Source organism: Anopheles coluzzii, chromosome 3 (assembly GCF_943734685.1).
Source record: "Anopheles coluzzii chromosome 3, AcolN3, whole genome shotgun sequence".
NCBI classification, from domain to species: domain Eukaryota; kingdom Metazoa; phylum Arthropoda; class Insecta; order Diptera; family Culicidae; genus Anopheles; species Anopheles coluzzii.
In genome coordinates, this window is record NC_064671.1 from 90,960,751 (window position 1) to 90,984,841 (window position 24,091).

The window sequence follows — 24,091 nt, forward strand, 5'->3', positions numbered from 1 at the left end:
CTATATTCTTTTTTTTGTTGCTTCTTTTCAGATATACTTAATGATTTCGATACAACAGCAACTTGGTCGTCTCATTTTAGTTGTGTCTATCGTGAAACAAATATCAAACCTAGCCAAACTATACTAATTTTATAATAAAACAAATATTTGATTAGGAATTAATCAAAACAAAAAAATGGAACATGCATAAGCACACAACAAACAAGTACACACACACACACATCCACACGAATACACATGCCTCTAACCATCCCACACAGTACACACATACACACCCTCCTCTAACCCTCAATAGAGAGATGCATAAGATCACCGAGATCGCGCAACTACACCAATGTTGCTCTGAACACGTGCGCGCAGTCACGCAAACGAACAAACGACGACACAGTGAGGCTCCCCCTCCCTGCTCGGAGAACATACACCAACTGGTGACATTTACTGGTCAACCGGGTCGTGTTGACCGGGGGGGAGGCAAAAAGGATCCCAAAAACACATCCCAATCGGAAAATAAGATTCGGCCATGATGGCATCGTGTGCGGAGCCTGTGGACGAACACGCGTGTGCGTGGTGGTGCAATCAATAGTAGGCGCTGTTCGGGCACGCTCGAACAAAGGCAAACATTTAAAATCCACCTCCAATCACACATACACAGAGAGAAAGAGAGACATTAGAAGCAACAAAGTAACAACTGCCGTCGAATTGCGCAAATTAGTCAAAAATGAAGGAGCAAGAGCAGAACAAAACAAAGATGTCACGTGTATCTCGTTGCAAGGGTTGCAAGCAAGGCAGGATAAGCAGCGCAAGTGGGGAAACATTATCCTCCCGCACCCTCTACCCACGAACTAAACCAAATCTAAAAGCAGAAGTAAAAAGAAAAAGAGAAGAAGAAAGAATATAAGGTTTAGGGCTTTCACTCCTTGTAAACTAATGGCTTGATCGGGTGGGCGGGCGGAAACGGATAAAACAGACGCGCGCATAACCACAGCACAGTTTCTCATGTTCTCGCTGATCTGCTAAGTGTCTACCGAACACGGCCAGAGATAAAGAGAGAGAGAGAAAGATAGGAAGGCCGAACAAAAAGAAGAGGGCCGCTAGGTAAGCCTTTTGTGCAATAAAATCGGTGGGTGTAGAATTAGGTTTTAGTGGGATAAAAGTAACTATGAAACAAACAAATCCCACCCCACACAAGTACACGTACACACACTCACTATAAAGAGGCCATCGCCGCCCGATCATCGTAACGTGGCGCGCTGTACAGAGAGGGTTAGCTGTTACCCTGGAGCGCTCCGGGTGCGTGTGCAAATGTAAATGTGCTGGCAAAAGGGTGGAGACGATGCACTACTTTCCTTCCACCAAAGGGCGCCATTCGTTACAGCAGCAGCAAATGCTTTAGTAGAAGAAATCGTTCCACAAACACACACACACACATCCAGCATACAACAGTAAAAGCTCACTCGAAACAAGCAAAACAGTGTAGGAAAAAAGAGATTCGTGACGCTGCTCCCTTCACATCTTCCAGTTGGCTGCTTCCGAAGGAGGAGAGAGACAGAGAGAGATAATTGTAGTTGCAGAGAATGAAAGCTTCATTGTGCAGGCAAATCAAGATACATAGATACACACACACACGCAGACACTCATACACATAAAGTGCAACACTGTTCTGTGAACTGGGTAGCAAGATAGGACGAAAGAAGGGAAAAGAGAGAAAAGGGATGTAGATTTAGTAATACTATCGCAACGTAGCTGTTGGAATTTCAGTATTTCGCTCTCATGTTTTATAGTTGTTCGTTTTGTTTGTTTGTTTGTTTTATTTTTTTGTTTGCTAGTAAGCCCAGGCGCGCCCATCGCACGCATCTGTTGTGTGTATCGTTGTGGTAAAATGTTGTTATGTTTTAAATCTGGCCTGGTCCAACGCCGCTAAGCAATGTTTAGTATGAAAGGAAAAGAAAACAGATTCGGTCCTACTCTCCCCTCACCCCCCCCCCCCCTCTCCCCCCACAACACTTACACACACACACATACATATACACAGTAAAACCAATTATGTATTAACTCTAGATCACCGCATGCGCCGCCATAAGACTCTACCTTCTATTGTTTATGTTTAAAAAGAGAGAAAGAGAGAGGGAGAGCGAAAAGCAGTAGGTCTCTCACAACCCCGTGAAAGCGTAATGCGCGTAATATGCGAGCGAGACGAGCGCGAAGAAGGAAAGGACTCTGTTGTAGAAGGAATTTGTTATTTGTTTTCATAGGTTTTGTTTTAGGTAAAGAGAAAGTTTTAGCTGCAATGTTTTACTTCCCCTTCCTTTCCGTAGAGTAGCGCCGTGGTGTGTGTCTCTTTTGATATGCACGTATATAAGTTACAGGGGTTGCTGTAGTTTTTTTTTTATCTGTTGACAGTCAAACTGCAGGGTTCGTCGAGAGAGGAAGGGTTGTAAAAAGGAAGAGTTAGTTGCTTGTTATGTTATGATTATTTTATTTTGTTTCGTTATTAGAAAATACATTTCTGTTTTGCTACTCTGTACAAAAAAAAAACAAAAACAAAAGATTATAACCAGAAAGAGAAGAGAGAAAAAACGCAAACATGTAGAATTACACACAAACACACATATGCATACGATCGCGATCGCGAGGGGTGGGTGCGTTTTTTCGTCGTTTTTGTTTTAGTTGTCCACTACTACTACTACGTACGCTCGCTGTAAATGTAGATTTTTAAAACGTGTCTCACCATATAGATGTGTGTGTTGTGTTGTGTGATTACAACAGTAGCTGGATCGGTGTGGCAGCAGCAGTAGTAGCAGAAGCAGCAGCATTGCAGGCATTGGGTGTACGTTGTGCAGAAGGGAATCTAACTAGTGAAGAGGATCGTCGAGAGAGAGAGAGCGAGGGAGGGGTGTAGTGTGAGTGGCGTGGCTTTAGCAAAATACGTAGATAAATGTAATGATGAGATAATGTTTGTGTGTGTGGGTGGGTGTGTGGGTGTTGTGAGAGAATCGTGAATGGAGGGAAAAAAAGGAAGGATGCGCACAGTGTAGCAAGAGGTGCGGACTAGTGAAAATGTTATTTTGAAACAGAATAAAATTCTCTTAGGTTATTGCTGAAAGGTTTATTTACCGTTCTGTAAAAAGTTGAAAGATGATGAAGCAGATGAGACAGAATCAAAGGATAAGACTTTAGATAATCCAATTCACAGTACGAATCATGAAACCAAGTCAGCTGGAGCCCAAGGATCCCCTTCCTATACACAGACACTTGTTTCCGTTTTTTAATCACAAAATGAGGTTTCCATATTCTCGTTTCTTATTTCTTTTTTTCTACACACAGTTCTACACACGCACACAGATCATTGTGTTCTATTTTTTGCTGTTTTTATTTGTTGTTGTTTCAAAATATATATATGTTAGAATCTCGTAAGGCACAGAAAGTAGTAGGGTAGAGAGAGAGGCAAACAAATAAATGGACCGCAACGGGAAATAACGGCGAGGTAAATATTTAACAAAACAATCCCTCCGAACTCCCGGACGGAAAGCGCCACGGGGGTCAGTGTCCTTGAAGGCAAACAGGAAACGGCAAAAGCAAACACGGCGCACGGTGTGGATCAGGGGTGTGGTGGGAGCATCTTTGTGTACGTATGTAAAGCGGGTATCATCAAATGGTTCTGTGTAGGATGTGTAAAACAAAAAAACTGGCAGCAACAGCAACAAAACCACTAGAAAGCGCATCACAACTCAGTGTAACATAACAAGAAGAAAAACATCTTAAAAACACACACACACACACACACACATACGCAAACAAATACACAAAACTTATCCAATCAGAATCAGATGGCAATTTTGTATAGCTTTATCGATGGAATACACGAAAACACACAAACACACACAAAGAAACAAACAAACAAACAAAAAGAATATTCGAACGGAAATGATAGTAACAATGAATGGTGTTTATTAATAGATGTTAAAGTAGTCAACATAAACAAAGAACAAGAAAGAGAGAGAGAGAGAGAGAGAGAGAGAGAGAGAGAGAGAGAGAGAGAGAGAGAGAGAAAAAAAAACGTAACACGTAATGGAAGAAACGCAAATAAATGGCGCAACAAACAAAATCGCAACCAAAAACAAAAAAAAAGGTGAAATGTGAACGAAAGAAGAAGCGGTCGAGAAGCGGTGGCAATAATAACAACACATGATGGAAATTACATTCGCTAATCCTTTTTCGTTGGCGCGGCTTGGTCTTGGGTTTTATTTTGCGAGCGAGATTGGCGCTACTACTACCATCTTCAGGTGTAGGAGCAATTTTGTTTCTTTTAAAAACATGTTTTAATTTTGTTTAGTTTTTCTTGCCTTTTTTGGTTTTAGCTGTCTCTAGTAGTGCGACTTGCGATTGCTGTCGTACTCGATTCCAGTTTGTACATATAGGGTTATTCCTTTCTTAAAACCATTAAGGCATTAAGCTGTGTTTCCACCCACCCCACCCAAGGATTCACATACACATACACAAACACATAACAAATACTTTAAAACAGCGTTTGCATATGCGAGTTAAGAGACGGGACGTTATGAACCGGAAATGGGGAAAGAGCTTATGTTTTTTGTTATTATGTTACATTTAATATTAAGTTTTGAACAAACCAACAAACAAAAACCCGTAACGGCCATCGCAAACTAGATAATAACCAAATTAATTATTTTAAAAAGAGCACTCACTTACACACTTACACATCAATCTAGTTACCAGTTTCTTTCGTTGTAGAAGCCCCCCCCCCCCCCCCCCTTCGCAACTGCATTTCCGCGTATCTCCTGTGCCGTGTCTGTAAGGGTAGTGCAACATGAATGTAGGTGTGAACTGTGGGTGTGAAACAAACAGTATATGGCGAACTGTGCACAACACAACAGTGATTGTTATTTATTTTATTTTTATTTTACCTACGCTCCCTCCTGGATAGGAGGGGGGAGGGGAGGAAACCACTAAAACCTACGAAGAAGAAGCATAGGCAATCTAATGAGTATACACACACACACACGTTCACTCACAGAAAGACACACATACACAAGCCAGCGATCGCTCAGATTTCCCAACATACAAAAGAAAAACGGCGCCAGTGAAGGTAGTGAAGGAAGTTAAAGGGGAAAATCGCTTGAAACCCGATCGGACCTGTGAAGGTTGCGAACAGGAAATGGGGGCAGGCTAGATAAAAATGCAACGGGGAAATCCATTTACATTGAAAATAATAATAATAAAAAAAGAAAGGTGTAGTAAATCTGCAAACAAAAAGCAAAAAATGAAAATGTATATCGTTTACACATACATATACATACATATACATATATACAACTTATATATATATACCTATATATATACATTTAGTGAGAGAGAAGAAAAAAAAACAAAAAAGGTAAAGAGAAAGAGAGAGAAGAGCGATAGAGAGAGAGAGAAAAAAAGATGAAATCACAGATGCAACCAACAGATGTACTATTTTTGGTTTCGTTTATACTAATACGCTCTCCTGTTTCCTCTCCATCCATCCCTCCCTTGTAAAGATGTCTTCTACTGCCTTCTCCTTTAGCAGCTACTTTCCTAGCACACACACCCCCAGCCACCACCACCACCTTTCTCGTACCTTTCTTCTCTGCTGTGTTAGTCAATTGTCGCCGACCGTCGTTGACACGTGAGCTTTCGGACTGTTAGGAAAACTATGTAACGGAAAAGTGGAAAGAACACACACACACACACACCCACACACAAACATATATTCGGTGTGCATGTTGTGTAGCATACCTTCGGAAGTGATGATTGAAGCAAAAAACACTGCTGCGCTGTACCTACTTTACTACTGTGTATGTATATGCTGGCCGCACGCTGTACTGTGGCATCATTCTGATTGGCAAAACAAAATCGTAGTAGTCGCTGCGCGGACGACCTCCTAATGGCAACATCAAGGAAATATCCACACACTCTCCACCCCACAGCTAACTTAGATCGTAAAGCAACATCCTTTAGCAACACGTGTGTGTTGCGCGTACCACACACACACACGCACACTCAAGAACCCATCCACACATACACGCACACGCATAGACAGAACACGTACGATGAAACTTCACCTAGCAACAGGTAGGATTACTTAGGTTCTCGTGCATGGGCCAGGGAAATGAAGCTCCGTTCTACCACTTAAGACGAGCGGCCTCTGTTGGCTTAACCGACCACGTGTCCCCTTTTCGAGCAATTTGCTTAGCTCTACTGTTTTCGGTTTGTGTTTGGAAGTTTGGATTGGTTCAAACAATGTCATTGGATTGATTGGAAAATGGAAAGCAGCGAAGTGAGGTGTAATAAGCAGCACTAACCTAAACACTCGTAGGCTAAGTGATCGATCATTTGCAATATAGTAAGCGGTAGAGGAGCTAGTAGCCACCCCAGATAGAAGATAACAGAATCATCGGATCATCGGTTTTTTTTTATTATTCTTTACGTTCTCCTTATCCTTTCACTCAAGTTAGAAGAAACACCGGTCATGGATGACACAAAATTCATACTAAAACGTAGACTAAACATGAGCGAATGGCGGGGCGCTGTTTGTTGTGTGAACATGGAAGCTAAGCAAGCGAGAAATAAGAGTGTTCATGGTGGCAAAACAGTGGAGAGGGATACGGTAGTGGCTGGCATAATAAGTATCTGCAAACCACGCAAACAATTTCAAAAAAAAAAAACAAAAAAAAGTCATTATTAAACATTCAAGGCAAGCAAATCAAGCAACAGAGACAGAAACAGCAAACTCGGTTTTGTATGCGCAGCAACGCAGTAAAATCAGTGAAGCAGCAGTAGTAAAACTAAACAAATCACTCGATGTAGATGCGCAGGTGCAAGTACTCTTTTATATAGCTGTATAGAAAGAACACAACTGAAATGGGAGGAACACTGGGAGGGCACAGAAAAACCAAAACCAAAAAAAAAAAAAATGAACAGATTCAATTGAATGTGCGTGTGTGCATGAAAAGAGTAACAAAATGGAGTAGATGAAAGAAGATAAAAATGATGAAACAAACGTGGGCGCGCGCTAGGGTTCTGCTAGAAAGAAGAAGAAAAAAACATAAAATAATAATATAAAACTAAGAGGTGCCACCCACACACACCCACACACACACCTACACTGAGTGGTGGTAATCCCGAGGAAGCAAGAAAAAACATTAAATGCGTACGGAAAACACGCCACCACCCCCTGCTGGAAGAGCAAGCCACAAATAGTCATAGATTGTAGATGAAGAACAACCAGAGAGAAAGAGATTGGGAGAAAACTAAGAGAAAAGGGCGCACAAAACAAAAAGAATATTACAATGAAATAAACAAACAAACAAAAAAAGAAACCCAGAGAAAGAAGAAAATGTTGTTGCAAAGCAAAATCAGAGCAAAACACACAAAATGTAAGAAATGCAAATTAAATATAACACAAAATAACAAAATGCATGCAAAGCAACCCACTAACACAGACAACAAAAGAAAAAAAAAAGGTAGAAAGAGCGAAACGAGAGAAACAAAACAAAGTAATGAGAGAATATAAAAAAAAACAAATGATGATGATACCAACCAAACCTACCAAGAGCAGAGATCTTGATATAAGTAGACAGCTGCTGAAAGCGATAAAATATGGGCTATGGGTGGGAGAAAAACAAACAAACACGTGAATTAATAAAACAAACAAAAAACAACAGCAAACAGTAAAAACCACGCGGTCAGAACACGTATAATGGAGTATGAGGAATGGAATGTAAACGAGAAACTTTGAGGAAATTAAAACCAAGAAAACCCTATCGGAATATGTGAAAAATAAAGCAGATAAAAAGTTTACCTCGTTTTGTGTACTTACTCTGGAGGGGAAAAGCGCTGATTCTCGTTGGGATTTGCATCACGTGGCAAGCCTTTCTCAACTGTCCGATTTGAAATTTCAAACGAAAGAAGTCAACTACACTACATAAACTTGCCGACAACTGTCATCGTCGACGGGGATTGTTTGTTTACATTTTTTGCTGCGCCAGTACGAAGTACACTGTGTGCGGATCAGGAGCGACTGTTGTGCAATATTGCATTTCACAAATGTTAATTTTCAGTTTTCGACAGTTAGCATCGCGCGTGGGGCGGCCATTTCCAGTGCATGCGTGCCGCCCTAGCCAACCCAAGCACTGCGATGTATGGCACCGGCAGTATGGCAGCCAGGCAAAGATCAACAAAGACACGATCGACCTGTACCGGCAGCAGTACGTGCGTGATTCGTGGACGAACCTAACGCCGAAGGTGCTGTCCCATCTCGACCGCAACCTGCATCTGCAGCGCAACCATCCGCTGTCGATTGTGCGGGAAAAGATTGTAAAGTACTTCTACGGCGCTTACCTGAGTCCGCGGGGCAACCCGCTGTTCAGCGTGTACGACAACCTGAGCCCGGTGGTGACGGTGGAGCAAAACTTTGACCAGCTGCTGATACCGGCGGATCATCCGAGCCGGGCCAAGAGCGACTGTTACTACGTGAACAAGGACTATCTGCTGCGTGCGCACACGACCGCCCACCAGGTGGAGCTGATACAGGCCGGGCTGGACAACTTCCTGGTCGTGGGCGATGTGTACCGGCGGGACGAGATCGACGCCACGCACTACCCGGTGTTCCACCAGCTGGACGCGGTCCGAATCGTGCACCAGGACAAGCTGTTCGAGCGCAACCCGGAGCTGAAGATACACGAAACGCACTACAAAACGCACCTGTCGAACGGTAGCCCGACGACGGGCACGAGCAGCCCGCTGGCGGACTGTATCGACCAGCACAAGCAGCCCTGCCACACGCTGGAAGCGGTGAAGCTGTGCGAGCACGAGATGAAAAAGATACTGATCGGCATGGTTCAGAAGCTGTTCGGGCAGGACATCCAGTACCGCTGGGTGGACGGTTACTTTCCCTTCACGCAACCGTCGTGGGAGCTGGAGATTTACTTCAACGGCAACTGGCTCGAGATACTGGGCTGTGGCATTACGCGCAACGAGATTCTCGAGCGGGCCGGTGTGCAGAACTCGATCGCGTACGCGTTCGGCGTTGGGCTGGAGCGGTTGGCAATGATCCTGTTCGACATACCGGACATTCGGCTGTTCTGGAGCACGGACAGCGGGTTTCTGAACCAGTTCCGGGACGATCGGATCGTGAAGTACAAACCGATCTCGTCGTATCCGCAGTGCAGCAACGATTTGTCGTTCTGGTTGCCGGAAGGCATGCCGGCGGACCAGTTTGCGCTGAACGATTTCTACGACATTGTGCGTAGCGTCGGTGGAGACATTATTGAACAGGTCGGTGGGTGGGGGGATTTGTGTTCCGCCGTAGGGACAATGTTTTGATAATGTTTCTTTTTTTTGCCGTAGGTGACTTTGATCGATCGATTTACGCATCCCAAAACGGGCAAGAGCAGTCTCTGCTTCCGCATCGTCTATCGGCACATGGAGCGTACGCTGACGCAGGCAGAGGTGAACGTGGTGCATGCCAAGATCGGTTCCGAGCTGGTAGCATCGTACAATGTTAGCATACGATAAGCAAATGAAACATTAAATCGTTCACATCCCCCTTGGGGTTGGATGTAACTTGAAGTTGAAGTCAAAGCTGAATATGAGTGGAGTTTTGATTGAAGAATAATGAAATAGCTATACCGTTTATACACAAATGCTCACTGTTACTGCTATTTGGCGCAAGAATATAGACTTGCTAAAGCTCCAAATCGATCTGGCTTCGATAAAATAGAACAGTTGAATGAAAACAACGAAATAACGATGCTCCGCATGAATTAAAAAATTCGCATCCAAACGCATGGCGCACACTGGGCACGAATAAACATCAAACGGTCAAATTTCAATGTTCGAAAATAAATTCAAATTTTGACAACCGTCAACCATCGGAACAACAACAACAAACCCTTGAGGTGCCGCCGGATGAAATCATCTTCGCGTTGAAAATCCCCTCGATTGCTCGCAGCTTCGACACCATCCCCCGGCACCGTAGAAACCGGTAAATTAATATCATCCGTCAGGCGGTAAAGTCATTCGTTATCACCGTTCTATCCGCAGGCAATATCGCGAGTTTAGTCCAGCACCTGCATCGAATACACGCTCACGCACACACACTGTGACGCTTGCCACAGGCGCCTTTCACCGTGCTCACCGTGGTCCAGATTTGGGACAGTGCATTCGTACGCAGGCCGTAGGCGCGGACCCTGACCTTCGCGCTGTACCGATCAGCACACACACGAACAGTTAACGATCAGTCAGTGTCCGCACAACATCGGATCCCAATTACACTCTATCTCTTCCCAGTGCCCGAAGTCATCGCGTTAGGAGCGTTCCCCTGCAAAAGTGTGTTTCCGAAATGTCCGACAAAAAGCGACCTGTTTACGTGCAGTACGTCCTTGGAGGACTATCTGGGTGAGTGGCGTCTCGGTGGAGAATTGTTCCCGTTCGTAATCAAATGCTTGCCGTTCCGAAAGGCAAAACCTCGGTGGAGTTCAATTGATGGAAGTGATTAGTTATCGAAAAAGGAAAACGAAGCCTCCCTTCGAAGAACACAAAACACGGCGAAGAAGAAGGTGACCTCGTTTCGCGGTGCAAAGAGAGGAATTGTTTTGCCGCTGTTGCGTCAATGAATGCGGCAACGTACGCAGATGATGGTCTCCCGGTTATGTTTGTCCCTGCCACCGTATCGCTACAGCCCCCCCCCCCCCCCCCCCCCTTTAAACACCCTCCGAACCTGCGTTTAAGTACGGTTAAATATAGACCTTGGCGTAAGAAGATAGCTGCCGTGCCCAAACCGTGGCGGTGGAAGAACATGGGGGCCACGCGAACAAAACCACCACCCCCGTTGGCGTTGCGTTTTCACGTACGCAAACCCATTCCCAACGATCGTCCGACGTACCTACCGATCATCAACGTCAAACCATTAGGGGGAGGTGGGGGAAAAAAAGAAAATGCTGTAGAAAGTTTTAGGGACGGCTGCCGGCAAGGTCACCACCGTCCCACGATCAGCTGACGCGTTTCTACGTCCGTTTCGCCAATCCCAAAATAGGATGGGCCCTTCCTGCTTTTTTTTTTAAAGTGATTTTCACATCATTCCAGCTCGCCCGATGTACGCACTGGCAGCTAGCGGAGAGATAAACGGAAGGGCAAAGGTTGGCAGAAAATCTTATCAGCCGTCGCGTGGCTTTGCTTGCTTTGCAACGGCACACGGTATGATTAAAGTGCATTGTGCTAAAAGTACGCCACCTGATTAATCATAGCAAGCCTTGGAATAGTCTGAGATCATTTGAAGCACACACGCACACACGCACCGTTTTGCTGTATGCGCTTTTTAGACGTCCGTCCTTGTGTGCTTAGTGAGTTGTATATTGTTCGAGCATGGAGGGGAGCAGATCGGGCAGACACATCGTCCGTCATGTAAGATAGGCTTGCGTAATCGCATTCTTCTCAATACCTCGTGGTGGCGTCGCCGGCGGCGCCTGGTAACCCGTGTGTATTGGAACTATTTCCAGTGCGGAACAGTTTGGTAAACAGGTTCGTTAGCAGCTGCCGCGAAGAGCGCGGGACGACAGTCAACAGCGACATTTTCGTTAGCAATTATCGATCGCGCTTGAATGGCAATCGAGGAGGGGGGGGGGGGGGGGGAGGGAGGAAGGGGCCGAACACGCGGGAGTAGAGGCTGGTGGTTAATTTGAAGTAGTGTTACATTATCGATTCGGTTCGATTTCATGTTTCCCGAGCTGCTCCACTTGCAAGATTGATGCATTTGATTCTATTGTGTTAAATAATTCATGCAGGCGCGTGACCAGAAAAAATGGAAGTTCCTCCTTTTAGTGGCTTGTCCTCGATATTTAGTAGAACAAGACCAACATTATGTCACGATCTAAGTGCATTGAATTTAAATGCAGGGTTTTCCAGGAGTTCTCATAGGTGTAGGACACTTCCTTGACTAATTCTTATTGGAAAAGAACTTCATATATTGGAAATTGGACTCTATGGCACCTTTATTGGAGAGGCTTCATCTTATTGGATTCATCAAACAAGAGTGCTATAGAGTGCAATTCCCATTACATTAAGTTCATTTCGCGTAAGAAAGAGTTTCTCTCCCTGTAATGGAGTTGTATGAAGCTAGGTCTAGAAGACATGATAACCCCCAAGACAAGCAAATTATTCTCTCCTAGTCCGTGTATCGTTTTCTCTAGGTTTTTTTATATTATTCAAATTGATTTCCAAAAATATCTAGCGCCACTGCTACAACCATTGACAGTGATTTTCCTTCATTCTCCACAGCATCGGAGCGACATGTGTCGTGCAGCCGCTGGATCTGGTGAAAACGCGCATGCAAATCTCCGGCATGGGCGGTGCGGCCAAGGAGTACAACAACACGTTCGACGCGATCGGCAAGATCATGCGGCGTGAGGGCGTGCTGGCGATGTACAAGGGGCTGAGCGCCGCCATCATGCGACAGGCCACCTACACGACGACCCGCCTCGGTGTGTACACGTCGCTCAATGATGCCTACAAACAGTGAGAGCCCCAGTTCCAGTATTGCCACCGTTGGTCCTACCGTCCAACAAGACGCAAGACAAAAGACTCCTGTATGTACTAATATTTGTTCCACCCTGTTTGTTCGCCCTTTTCGCCAGGAAAACCAACAAAACACCGAACCTGCTCGCCTCGATGGCCATGGGCATGACGGCTGGTGCGATCGGTTCCTTTGTCGGCAATCCGAGCGAGTTGATCCTGATCCGGATGACGGCCGACGGCCGCTTGCCAGTGGCCGAGCGGCGCAACTACACCGGCTTCTTCAACGCTCTGTTCCGGATTGCCCGGGAAGAAGGTAAGAGGCACGAATGTGCGTCTCTCCTGGGCGTATGAATGGCCACGCTAATGGTTCCCCTGTTTCACATCCAAAGGTGTCCTGTCGCTATGGCGCGGTTGCGTACCGACGATGGGCCGCGCGATGGTGGTAAATGCTGCCCAGCTCGCTTCCTACTCGCAAGCCAAGGCGTACCTGGTCAGCTCGCAGCTGCTCCAGGAAGGTATTGGACTGCACTTTACCGCCAGTATGTTCTCGGGACTGATCACGACGGCGGCCTCCCTACCAGTCGACATTGCCAAGACAAGGTAATTAAGCTAATGATTGACGTGAAAAGAGCGCGCACGCGGAATGTACTGACCCTGTTTCCGCTCTTTTTTTTGTTTCTTTCGATTGCCAGAATTCAAAACATGAAGGTTGCGCCGGGTGAAGTGCCGCCATACAAGAGCACGGTCGACGTCATCGTGAAGGTAATCCGGCACGAGGGTCTGTTTGCGCTCTGGAAGGGCTTCACCGCCTACTACGGCCGGCTCGGCCCGCACACCGTGCTAACGTTCATCATTCTGGAGCAGCTGAACGGGCTGTACAACAAGCACATGGGCGTGGAGGGCAGCAAATCGGGCCTGTAAGCGGTCCAATCATCTTCCTTCCATCCATCCCTCCCTACCTCTTCCGTTAGCCACGTGTTCAATCCCTCTCGTGGCGAGAGAGAGCGAGAGAGAGAGAGACAGGGCAGCAGCGAACACGACAACGCCGGAAACGCACGCCGCTGCTGCTGTGCACGCATTTCTTTCGATGGCAATTTGTAAATGTTACTTTCCGTTTTTATTTCCTGCTCCGTAACTTTTTGTTGCTGTATCACCACCTCTTCAACACCAGAAATTGATAAAAAGCTGAGCTTAATAGATAGAGCGATAAAGGAGATGCCGTATTACTTCGGAATTGCCGGTAAAATAGCACACAGATTTAAAGGAAGAAAAAGACCAGTCACAAATAACTGTTTCGAAACACACCTGTTTGGTTGCATGGCAACCTTCAAATGTTCAACATCGCATATCCCCCTCACAACGCAACGGGGTTCGGTTTCGTTTGCAAAAAAACCGTTGGCAACCGTCCAAGCAAGCGCGGGATGGCGCCACGCTAGAGTAATGCCGCGACGCGTCTTTCAACTTTCCCTGCTTCGCCGGGCTGTGCTGCTGGCCGACTGCCAGCCAGTCAGTCAGTCAGTCAGTTGTGAACTTGAGCCGGCAAATGATAGGATAGCAATTCGTAATGCAATATTAAATCGTAGGGTAGCAGCAGTAGCACAACGCTTTAAGCCGAGAAAAACACACACTAGGAAGGAAACGAATTGTGACAATATAGTGCGGGAATAGTGTTTTTTTTATAGTAACAAGTGGAACAATTGCCACAACGTCCTGTATTCAGGAAACGTTCGCACCGTGAAGTAGCTGCAGCATCAGCAGGAGAATAACCGAATGTTCGTGTACGTGTATATGTATAATATATATATTTTTTCGCCGTTTGTTTTTCGCCCATTTAGGAACTCTAGAGCCAAGGGTAATATACACACACACAATACAGAAGAAACACACCGGAAATAAAACCAGAACAACGCATAGCGAACGAGAACGAATGTTGTGTAGCGACTCCTGTCAAGCGACTCCCTGCCGGGGGGTGTTTTGTATCTCGCAGTCCTGCAGCAGTCCCTCGAACAGCTTCACCAGATTGTCGATGCCCTCGAGATAGTTCCGATCGACGGACGGTTGCTCGGTCGGCGCCACCGGAAACGTGTGGGCAAAGTCGATCATGCGCGCCTTCGCCCAGATCTTTTCCTCGTACGAGCCGACCAGGTTGTCCAGCATGAAGGTGTAGTTTTCCTTCATGATTTTTATGTCCTAGAGAGGGCCGGAGCAGAACGAAAGAACGAAAGAAACCATTAGCAACGGTCAGAACGTGTCGATCGATGAAGAAGGAATCCAAGTAAGCGATTTAAACCCTTGAGTGGAATTCTATAGCACACACCATACCTGATCGTAGTTGTGATTGGTGGAGTGACTACGCTGAATCTGGAAGTAGTGCTGCAGCGGTTCCACATCGCCCAGCTCGTTGATCGCATTTGTGCAGAACACGGGCGACCCTGGATTGCTGCTGCCAGCTCCCGCTCCTTTTACCCCCGCTGACGTCGTTGGTGTCGTCGGTGGATTCGGTGTACGGGGTGACTTCCTACCACCGTGCAGCAGCACCGGCTTTAACCGGCGCGCATCGTACACCAGCAGCACCGAGCTCGCGTACAGCCGGTACGACGTTTGCGTCCGCGCCCACTTCTGAATGTTCCACAGGTCCGTCAGAAACTGTATCAGCTGCTGCCGGCACAGGCCGCCGGCATCCGCGTTGAGAAACCGCCGGACCGCATCCTTCACCGTCACCTCGGTCAGCTTCTTGCCGTACTCCTTCCCGTACCGCTGCACCCGGCCCGCCTGAAGCGAGTAGAACTGAAAGCCCGGTATACAGAACCCGTACGCTTCGCGGCTCTCCACGTACTTGGACGCTTCGTAGCGTCGCTTTTCCTCCGTCGCCGTCGGGTCCCACGATCGGCGCCCGATCTTGACGTCCATTATGCACGGTTCCAGCATGCCCTGGGTGAGGTCCTCCAGCTGCAGGAAGTCGATCAGCTCACCATCGATCGGCAGCTGCCGGTGGCCCCGGTACTGCGGTGTCAGTTCGCGCAACAGTGCCAGCTCGGTGCGCTGCTGCTCGGTCGCGGCTTGCTGTATCTGTTGGTAGAATTTCAGTTCCCGCTGGCCGGCTAGCAGCTTGGCTATCGGCTTCAGTACCGAACCATCGTCGACGCTTTTCAGCAAACCTGTGTGAGGGGGAATTAAGATGATTAGAATGTGTTTTTTAGAAGAGCTTTTTCCCACTCCACTTACCCAACGAATCAGTTCCCTTGTGGAAGGCATGTCCCGCCACCTGGCAGGGTAGTGGTAGGAAGCCCTCCGGCAGCGACGGACACTCATCCGGCGACTGCATGCCATACCCGAGCGGTGACTTTTTCCCTTGAACAGCCACCGGTCCGCTGACATTCAGCGTCGTCGGACGGTTGGTCGAAGAGGTTTTGCGCTTCTGGTACGGTGGAAGCTTAAGTTGACTCATCCTGGAACCTTTTTTCCCCGCAGCCCGTGTTCGCGGAAGGACAAAGGCAAACTAAAATGGGTTCCAGCCGCGTAACGGGAGAGGATTCCAAGACGGTTGGTTTTTATCATTCGAAGGTAAGCGGGACGCGGATGTCTATTATCATTCGGTGAGGAATTATCGGTGTTTATCGGGCGTGTGTCTTGTGCTGTCCTTTTCTTCAGCTCTCTGCTCACGCTCCAACCCCATGTGGCGAGAGGGAAATGGGAACACCCGCGAAAAGATATCCCCGACCGGAACACCTTACTAATCCCACACTCCCACCACGTGGGATAACTGCGCGAACCGATAATGCAATTGATAACGGCACATTATCCACTGTCCACACTGTGTGATTCTTTTGGGATGGGTCTTTGTTTTTGTTGGAACGTCCGCTTTAACGCGTCTTTATTGGCGTCTTTTGTGTGTGTGTGTTGTTTTTGGTTATTTAAATAAGTAGCAAGAGCTTTTTTCTTAACCCTAACTCCGACGTCGCGCGCGGAAACCGTGCTGTTTGCGTATTGTGCGCAATCGAACGCGAACGATTATACCCTGCGCACTAAATGCGCATCTGTTTTGTGCTTTGCAGTTGTATTTAAGTAGTAGGCGCGCGGGTGGGACATCATCCCAAAAAACCATCAATTTTGGTATCATAGTAAGCGTTGAATGGCGCTTGTAAATGTACTTTTTTTTTAAATCCATTTTTTTACAGTAGGTATACAAATCTTAATAAACACAACAACATTACTTGCAGTATGGCGTAACGTATGGCAATTGCAAATTTTTGGCCAATAGTGGGTGAACAACAAAACGCATTTCACTGCTGTTGGTGTCTTTGTTTTTTTTTAATGTTTTGAGCAAAACAAATTAAAGCGAGTTCTCTGTCACAGGGTCTGTCTGGAAATGGCCGTACTTACAGTACACATTTCAACACACCCTATCAAAATTATTCAAAAATATTCTCCCTTTTACCCCATCTCTTTCTCTCTCACTACCAGTCTTTTTTACGTCTTTTTTTGTTTTTAGTCAACGTTTCCCTCGGCGGCAAGAAACTGTTCGAACAGGCCCACCAAACTCTCCACTCCCTGTAAGTAATTGTCGTCGACGGTGCCGGCCTCCGAAGCGTCCGCTGGAAAGGCGTGCGCAAAGTCTATCATGCGTGCCTTAACAGAAAGCTGCGCCGCCGCCGTTTGGCCGTTCGAAGCGTTCAGACTTGTGTTTCTCTGCAGTGCACTGTCCCCGCATTGCCCGAGCTGGGCCGCATCGTACACGAGCAGCACGGAGCTGGAGTACAGCCGGAACGTGGTTTGCTTGCGCGCCCAATCCCGTATGATGCGCAAATCGGCCAGAAACCGTTCCAGCAGCGTGCGCGACAGTCGTCCATCTTCCGTCGCGTTTAAATACAGCAGAAATGCTGTAAAAACAAAGGGAAACCCTCGATTAGTATCACCTCAATGGTGGTCTCCTCAACATTCTCCACCATTCTCACCGTCACGGATGTTGTCCTCGGTGAGCCGCTTGCCGTAATCCTTCCCGTGCCGCACCAGCGCGCCTCCCTTGCGCACGGCGTAAAACTGAAAGCCGGGAATGCACAGCCCGTACCGCTGCCGGCACGCCTTGTACTTGCCTTCCTCCGCCCGGCGTTTCTCGGGCGTCGCCAGCGGGTCCCACGTGCGGCGCCCAATCTTCACATCCATGATGCATGGCCACTCCAGCCCGGCGGTCAAATCTTCCAGCTGAATGAACTCAACCTCCCGCCCGTCCACGGTCAGCTTCGGATGGCCGTAATACTGTGGCACTACTCGGAACAGCGCCGTCCAGAGGGTTTCCTCCTCGGTGTTACCACCGGCTTCCGGTTGATGGCAGCAACGTCGCACTTCCTCTAGCCGCTCGTAGAAATCGATCTCGCGTATACCGCACTGTACCTTGCCGGTTGGCTTCAGGACCGTGCCAGCGTCGTCGCCGTCGTCGCCGGTGGGTTTCAGCAGCCCCAGACAACCCTGGGCGGCGGTGTGGCCGGCGACCTGGTTCTCCAGCAGCGACACACCGGCCGGCAGATTGGATGGTGCGGGGCCGTCCCCCTGCGACATACTGTGACCGTGTGGGGGTGGGTTTGATGAGCAGAACGAAGCGAACGAACTCGAACAGGCGTGTGTGAGAGTGTGTGTGTTTCGTCGGTCTTATCTTAAACCCGGCGACTCATTGCGATTCAATTCGGGGTTGGAGATAAGCGGTCTACAACAAGAAGGGGTGAGTAAAACCAATGTGAGAATAAGGGTTAAAATTCAAATTCATTTAAAATATTGAGATTTAAAAGAATATTTAAAAAACAATGTTTTAAAGTATATTTCTTCGAATGATCAAACACAGGTCAAACGTAAACCCACCACCACCACCACCACCCATCCACCCGCCTCTCTTTTATTTGTAGCTGTAAAACCCTTCGCCCGACTTCACCCCCAGCTTCTTCTCGCGCACCACCATCCGCTCGAGCAGTTCGCTCGGCCGCGTTCCCTCGTCCGCCGGGTTGCGCGCGTGCCGTTCGTGCAGTATCGAGCGCACCGTGTCCAGCCCGACGATGTCCATCAGCTCGAACGGGCCCATCGGATGGCCGAGCCCCAGCTTCATCGCGACGTCCACGTCCCGGTGGGTCGCATCGCCCCGCTCCACCATCCCGAGCGCCTCGTGTATCACCGGAAACAGCAACCGATTGACGACGAAGCCCGGCACATCCCGGCAGGTGATGCACGTTTTGCGCAAACTTTTCCCAAACGCCAGCAACGCTTCGTGCGTCGCGTCTGATGTGTCTTTCGTGCGTACCACCTCGATCAGCCGCATCATCGGCACGGGGTTGAAGAAGTGTAGCCCACCGATGCGATCTTTGCGGGCGGCCGTCGAACCAATCTCGCCGATCGACAGCGAAGAGGTGTTGCTGGTGAGAATGGTGTGAGGGGGTGCTTTCTGGAAGGATGGAAAGGCATTAGCAAACGATGAAGAGGGAGAGAGTCCACACATGCACCTACCTGATCGAGCAGTTTGAAGAGCGTTTGCTTTTGCTCGAGATTTTCCACGATCGCTTCAATGACAAGATCGGTGCCGGCAACGACCTCCTCTAGCTGCACGCTGTACGCCAAGCGGGCGGCGGTGTCGGTGAAGAACTTACCCTCCGCCTGCTCGTTACCCTTGCTGACGTGTTGGGCCATCCGGCGCAGATCTTTCTCCACCTGGCGCCTCGCACGTCCGGCCGCATCCTCGCTCACCTCGACCACGGTCACCCGGTACCCGTTGGCGGCTGTTATCTGTCCCTCCCCAAAAAGGGAAATTTCATTCCAATTTTTTGTGGCCTTTTTAACGAGCCCACTTACCATCGCAATGCCGGAACCCATCACACCGCCACCAATGACGGTGACGTGCTTAATATTCACCGTTGCCGCTGCCATCGCAAACAAGAATTTAGCACTTCTGCAAACACCGAATGGGACCGAAAAAGGCTGCCCGTACACGGACACGGAGATCAGCGAATGCGGTCGCAGCCGGTTCTTCGCGCACAACAACTCCAAATGACACGCCGTACAAAGACAGAATCGCGCGTATCAAGCGGGGGCTTATCTGATAAAAGCAAAACAAAAAACAAGCGAACACAAATACGGAACGTCAATATAGGACACACAACCACACACACACCCATTAGGGACCTTTGCCGCCGCACAATGTGCATTTCGGAGCATACAAATCGGTCAACAATCAATGCTACCCCAAACACTAAATGCTTTTATTAAATATAACCATCCTCAGCGTCCTGCCTTCTCCCTTCTCACTTTTTGTAGGAATAGAACCCTTCGCCACTCTTCACCCCCAGCTTGCCCTCGCTGACGAGCTTCTGGAGCGACTGGATCGGCACAAACAGCGGATCGTTCGGGAACTTCTCGTGCCATCCCTGCAGGATGTTGTTGGTCGTGTCCAGCCCGACGTAGTCGACCAGCTCGATCGGTCCCATCGGGTAGCCGGCGCCGAGCTTCATCGCCGTGTCGATGTCGCGCGGCGACGCATCGCCCCGCTCGAGCAGCCGGATCGCTTCGGCCATGTACGGCACGAGCAGCCGGTTCACCACGAACCCGGGCGTATCCTTGCACGTGATGCAGGCCTTGCCCAGCCGCTGTCCGAACGCCTGCAGCGCCTGGAACGTTTCGTCCGACGTCCGGTCGGTGCGGATGATCTCGAGCAGCTTCATGACCGGCACGGGGTTGAAGAAGTGCAGCCCGCCAAACCGATCCTGCCGCTTCGTCACCGACCCAATCTCGGCAATCGACAGCGAGGACGTGTTGCTGGCAAAGATGGTGTGGGCGGGGGCCGCCTCGTCCAGCTTGCCGAACAGCACGTGCTTCACGTCCATCCGCTCGACGATCGCTTCCACGACCAGGTCCGCACCCTCCACGGCCACCTCCGGCTTGGTGGCGCCACCGATCTTTGCCAACGTGCCGTCGACAAACTGCTGGCCTTTGGCCGCATCGTCCTTGTACTGCTTTTTGGCCACCCGCTCCAGACTTTTGCGGATGCCACCGATCGCCTTCTCCACGAGCGCATCGTTCATCTCGACCAGCGTCACATTGTGGCCCGTGGCCGCGGCAACCTATCGAATGGTGGTGGGGGAGGGGGGATGGGGTTATAGAAGGGAAAATGAATTTAAACCGGCACACCACAGCATCCGGGCCCACTGTGCACGGGGGGTCGGTTCGTGATCGCTTGCGCGTGAACGAGACGACCTTTGGACTTTGGAACCGTCCTGTCGTGGCTTCACTTTCACCTACCTGTGCGATGCCGGAACCCATCAGCCCACCGCCCACGACGACCACATTGTTAATCTTGGCAGCGGTGGCCATATTGCGGGTAAAGGTACGCAGCACCGACATGGCCATTTTGTTCGCAACAGTTACGAGTTTACGAGACACACACGGTACGGTAACGACAAGAAACACGGACTGACTCTCGTGATTAGGACCGGCTAGTGGCAGACCGGCTTCACAGGTGATAAGCGTATCAAGATCTCCCCCACGAGAAGATAGATCGACAGAGCAAGAGAGCGTGATGACGGACGATGACGATGACGATGGGTTGTGTGTTGCTGCTGCTGCTGATCCGAGTCGTCGTGTGCCGCCCGGCTATCTCACATCTGCGGCCGATGGGCTTACGTTGCCCATTGCACAAACACACACATACACCAATGCACACACACACACATACACTTATGGCACTGGTAGCACTAGCGCACGGAACCATTTGACAGCCGGAATGACCGATCGACTATGTAAATAAACACTTGCACCGGACGGAACGAGGGTTTTGCACGATTTTGGAAGGCAACAATATGACCCCTTGTACAATAGAGCGAAGGGTTGATATTCGACATTCTTCGACTACTTTGATCGTTTGACTATTTTTAAAAACAACTAACCCGATCTGTCTTTGCAATCGGAGGCCTCGGTCGGGGGCAAGAAGTACCGAAGAAGAAACAAAACAAACCTGCGTCTTGTTTACGGGCCCCCGCCAACTGCACCGGACCGGATGGATAAACACAACCAAGCGATGGAATCAGCACAAGCACGGCAGCATACGCATTTATGCTAGCAAAACGAAATCACTATTATGTTGTCGCTATGTTTTGCGGGGTGAGAAAGAAAGGGGCACAGAACAAACCCGTGCTCCAGCAGAAGATTTGTATACGGCGCAGTCAGTGAATAGCGTTGAAGCACGCGCACGCACACCAACACACTGGAACTGTCAAACGGAATGGAACGAGCCCGATCGAATGTTGGAATCCAGTTCAAGCTGGATTGATATGATCGATGTTGCGGAATGTTGGGGAGATCGTGAAATTACTGGCTGGAATTGTAAGAAAGAATCGGAAACTGCATCAACGATGTATTACCGTGCATTATTCCGCATCTAAAACTGGACGAACCTTCGAATCATTTCAAATAACGGTCATATTGAACTTAATCGATCAAACAAATGTCGATCTACAAAACCGGAAGTGGAGCTTGAAGTTTTTAAAAACTCACAAAACAATTGTAAAAGAATGAAAAATCAACAAAATGAAAGTGTATTAACTGGTGTATGCCCCTTTTGATCCAATAAATCCAGAATAAATAATAAGTCTGATTTTTGCCAAAATAAACAATCAATGTACCGGTTTGAACCAATGTAAAATTAAAACAAAAAGTACATAAAATCTATCATAAAATTGCAGCTTGAACGATAAATAAACACACAACAAAATACGAACAAAGCTTTTGTAGAAAAAATATTTCTTAAACAGAATCGATTAATCCTCATAGATTCTATATTCCTACCCCTTAGATTAATCGACGATCAAATCTGCCAGTGACAGCAGAAACGTCAAAATGCCAGGCTTCGTGCAAGCGAGAAGCAGACCTTGCCGTTCTCTACTTCCGTGGTACTGTTACTGATCTGTCACCAAAATGGTAAGTGCGGAAAATTTGTTAAAAAACCGGCCGTAAATCCCCGTGGAACTGTGCGAAACTGGATTCATTCATTGCGGGAAACGTATTGGAAGTGAAATTGATTGTGGTTTTCCCCCAAATTGGCCCGGCGGGCGGTGAAAATTGCGCTTCCGCGCGTCCGGTGTCAGCCTCTGCCCGGCGGTGTGGTATCGACATAGACAGACACACACACGCACGCACATACACAAAGTTACACACAGCGCGATGTGCATGCGTTTCAACATGGCGTGGCTGTCGGGGAAGAATACACACAGCCATGAAAACCGACTCAAACTGATGGTTGTGTGGTGGTTTGTGGCTTTTGACTAATCTGGTGGTTCTCTTGTTTACTTGCATTGATGCCGTGGGACCCCCCTGATGATGCGACGGCGCGCAGACTAAGAAGAGGCGTAATGGAGGACGCTGCAAGCACAATCGCGGCCATGTGAAAGCCGTCCGCTGCACCAACTGCGCTCGTTGCGTGCCGAAGGATAAGGCGATCAAGAAGTTCGTTATCCGCAACATCGTGGAAGCGGCTGCCGTTCGGGACATCTCCGACGCTTCGGTGTACAGCTGTGAGTATCACGTTTATCTGAACTTGTGCATTCCCCAACACAGCGGAATGAACACAGCTTTATCTCTAAACGTTTCTACGTGAGGAAAACATACCACTTTGGATCTTTCGAAAAGAGATGAATTCGAATATTTGCTATCTGATCGATTATAACATCGATTCATTCATCGATTATAACTTTCCTTTCGAACCGTTCACTAATCTGGTTTGCAAATGCTTCTTCTCTTCTCCCCCCTTTTCCAGCATACGTACTGCCGAAACTGTATGCCAAGCTGCACTACTGCGTGTCGTGCGCTATCCACTCGAAGGTTGTCCGTAATCGTTCGAAGGAGACCCGTCGCATCCGTACGCCTCCGCAGCGATCCTTCCCGAAGGACATGAACCGACAGCAGAACGCCCAGCGCAAGTAAGCGCCTGCCGCCGGGTCGACTGTTCTTCCCTCCTTCGGGCGTGTTCCCGACCATCCCACACACACACCATCGAGCAACAACAACCGCTCTCGGGAACACAGAAACGGAGTGTGAAGGAAGGAGAGAGGAGAAGATTGCTGGTTCGATTAGGATGGGAATTGTTTTTTGGCAATCCCGAACCTCGGGTGGTGGTTCAGGTTGTTGCATTCGAGTTTCGTGTTTCTATACATTGTAAGAAGGGGGAACAGAGAATGTGCAAAGAGGCGAGTGAAATATAAGCGAGCACCTCCGGTGCTGAAAGGAATTCCATCTAATCGGAACATACTCTCTTGCGTTCGATGTCCGTGTGGGTGCGCATTGTGGTGGAAAGAAACGGATGAGTGTGGTTGGAACTGACTTAAAATGGTTTCGTGGGTTACAGAGCCACTCTTCGAGGGCAGTAATTGGATGTAAATGTAACCCCATTCAAGGCCCGGTTTGACGGTTCCTTAGGCATACATTCCAGCACTATGATGTCCTTCAAGCCATCATGTAACCAAACGGACTTCGATATCCCATCAAAACAAGGATAGGGATTCCTGCCGTG

General features: G+C 48.3%; 8 protein-coding genes across 17 annotated transcripts in view; 4 read left to right on the forward strand and 4 right to left on the reverse strand.

The window, feature by feature from the left end:
- The window catches only part of LOC120959132 (guanine nucleotide-binding protein G(s) subunit alpha), a 28,563-nt gene extending 20,721 nt beyond the window's left edge, over positions 1-7,842 (forward strand). For all 9 annotated transcript variants that reach the window (XM_040382306.2, XM_049609667.1, XM_040382304.2 and 6 more), the window contains exon 12: positions 32-7,842. The gene's annotated coding sequence lies outside the window, so the exon portion shown is untranslated. The remainder of the gene's footprint in view (positions 1-31) is intronic.
- A 173-nt stretch (positions 7,843-8,015) lies between these two features.
- LOC120959436 (probable phenylalanine--tRNA ligase, mitochondrial) lies at positions 8,016-9,618 on the forward strand. The gene is made up of 2 exons (XM_040382815.2): positions 8,016-9,318; positions 9,391-9,618. The coding sequence occupies exons 1-2, from the start codon at positions 8,089-8,091 to the stop codon at positions 9,556-9,558; spliced, it is 1,398 nt and encodes a 465-aa protein (XP_040238749.2). The 5' UTR covers positions 8,016-8,088; the 3' UTR covers positions 9,559-9,618.
- Positions 9,619-9,919: 301 nt separating this feature from the next.
- On the forward strand, positions 9,920-14,479 carry LOC120959439 (mitochondrial 2-oxoglutarate/malate carrier protein-like). 2 transcript variants are annotated; one of them, XM_049609670.1, is made up of 6 exons: positions 9,920-10,027; positions 10,087-10,440; positions 12,319-12,555; positions 12,675-12,868; positions 12,945-13,155; positions 13,248-14,479. In XM_049609670.1, exons 2-6 carry the CDS (start codon positions 10,385-10,387, stop codon positions 13,474-13,476), a joined length of 927 nt encoding a protein of 308 aa, XP_049465627.1. In that variant the 5' UTR covers positions 9,920-10,027; positions 10,087-10,384; the 3' UTR covers positions 13,477-14,479. The 2 variants fall into 2 exon arrangements, with proteins under 2 accessions (XP_049465627.1, XP_040238752.1); XM_040382818.2 differs by lacking the exon at positions 9,920-10,027 and having other exon boundaries at positions 10,034-10,440.
- On the reverse strand, positions 14,341-16,633 carry LOC120959437 (inositol polyphosphate multikinase-like). The gene is made up of 3 exons (XM_040382816.2): positions 15,781-16,633; positions 14,878-15,713; positions 14,341-14,745 (listed from the first exon to the last, which is right to left on the reverse strand). The coding sequence occupies exons 1-3, from the start codon at positions 16,001-16,003 to the stop codon at positions 14,503-14,505; spliced, it is 1,302 nt and encodes a 433-aa protein (XP_040238750.2). The 5' UTR covers positions 16,004-16,633; the 3' UTR covers positions 14,341-14,502.
- Positions 16,634-16,736: 103 nt separating this feature from the next.
- LOC120959438 (inositol hexakisphosphate kinase 1-like) lies at positions 16,737-22,126 on the reverse strand. The gene is made up of 3 exons (XM_040382817.2): positions 21,542-22,126; positions 17,511-18,256; positions 16,737-17,435 (listed from the first exon to the last, which is right to left on the reverse strand). The coding sequence occupies exons 2-3, from the start codon at positions 18,109-18,111 to the stop codon at positions 17,044-17,046; spliced, it is 993 nt and encodes a 330-aa protein (XP_040238751.2). The 5' UTR covers positions 18,112-18,256; positions 21,542-22,126; the 3' UTR covers positions 16,737-17,043.
- Positions 18,343-19,693, reverse strand: LOC120959441 (hydroxyacyl-coenzyme A dehydrogenase, mitochondrial-like). The gene is made up of 3 exons (XM_040382821.2): positions 19,387-19,693; positions 19,045-19,320; positions 18,343-18,982 (listed from the first exon to the last, which is right to left on the reverse strand). The coding sequence occupies exons 1-3, from the start codon at positions 19,459-19,461 to the stop codon at positions 18,443-18,445; spliced, it is 891 nt and encodes a 296-aa protein (XP_040238755.2). The 5' UTR covers positions 19,462-19,693; the 3' UTR covers positions 18,343-18,442.
- On the reverse strand, positions 19,773-21,548 carry LOC120959440 (hydroxyacyl-coenzyme A dehydrogenase, mitochondrial-like). Its single transcript, XM_040382820.2, has 2 exons — positions 20,830-21,548; positions 19,773-20,651 (listed from the first exon to the last, which is right to left on the reverse strand). The coding sequence occupies exons 1-2, from the start codon at positions 20,935-20,937 to the stop codon at positions 19,836-19,838; spliced, it is 924 nt and encodes a 307-aa protein (XP_040238754.2). The 5' UTR covers positions 20,938-21,548; the 3' UTR covers positions 19,773-19,835.
- Positions 22,127-22,387: 261 nt separating the features above from the next.
- Positions 22,388-23,829, forward strand: LOC120958216 (40S ribosomal protein S26). The gene is made up of 3 exons (XM_040380850.2): positions 22,388-22,503; positions 22,919-23,096; positions 23,339-23,829. Exons 1-3 carry the CDS (start codon positions 22,501-22,503, stop codon positions 23,503-23,505), a joined length of 348 nt encoding a protein of 115 aa, XP_040236784.2. The 5' UTR covers positions 22,388-22,500; the 3' UTR covers positions 23,506-23,829.
- Positions 23,830-24,091: the final 262 nt, after the last annotated feature.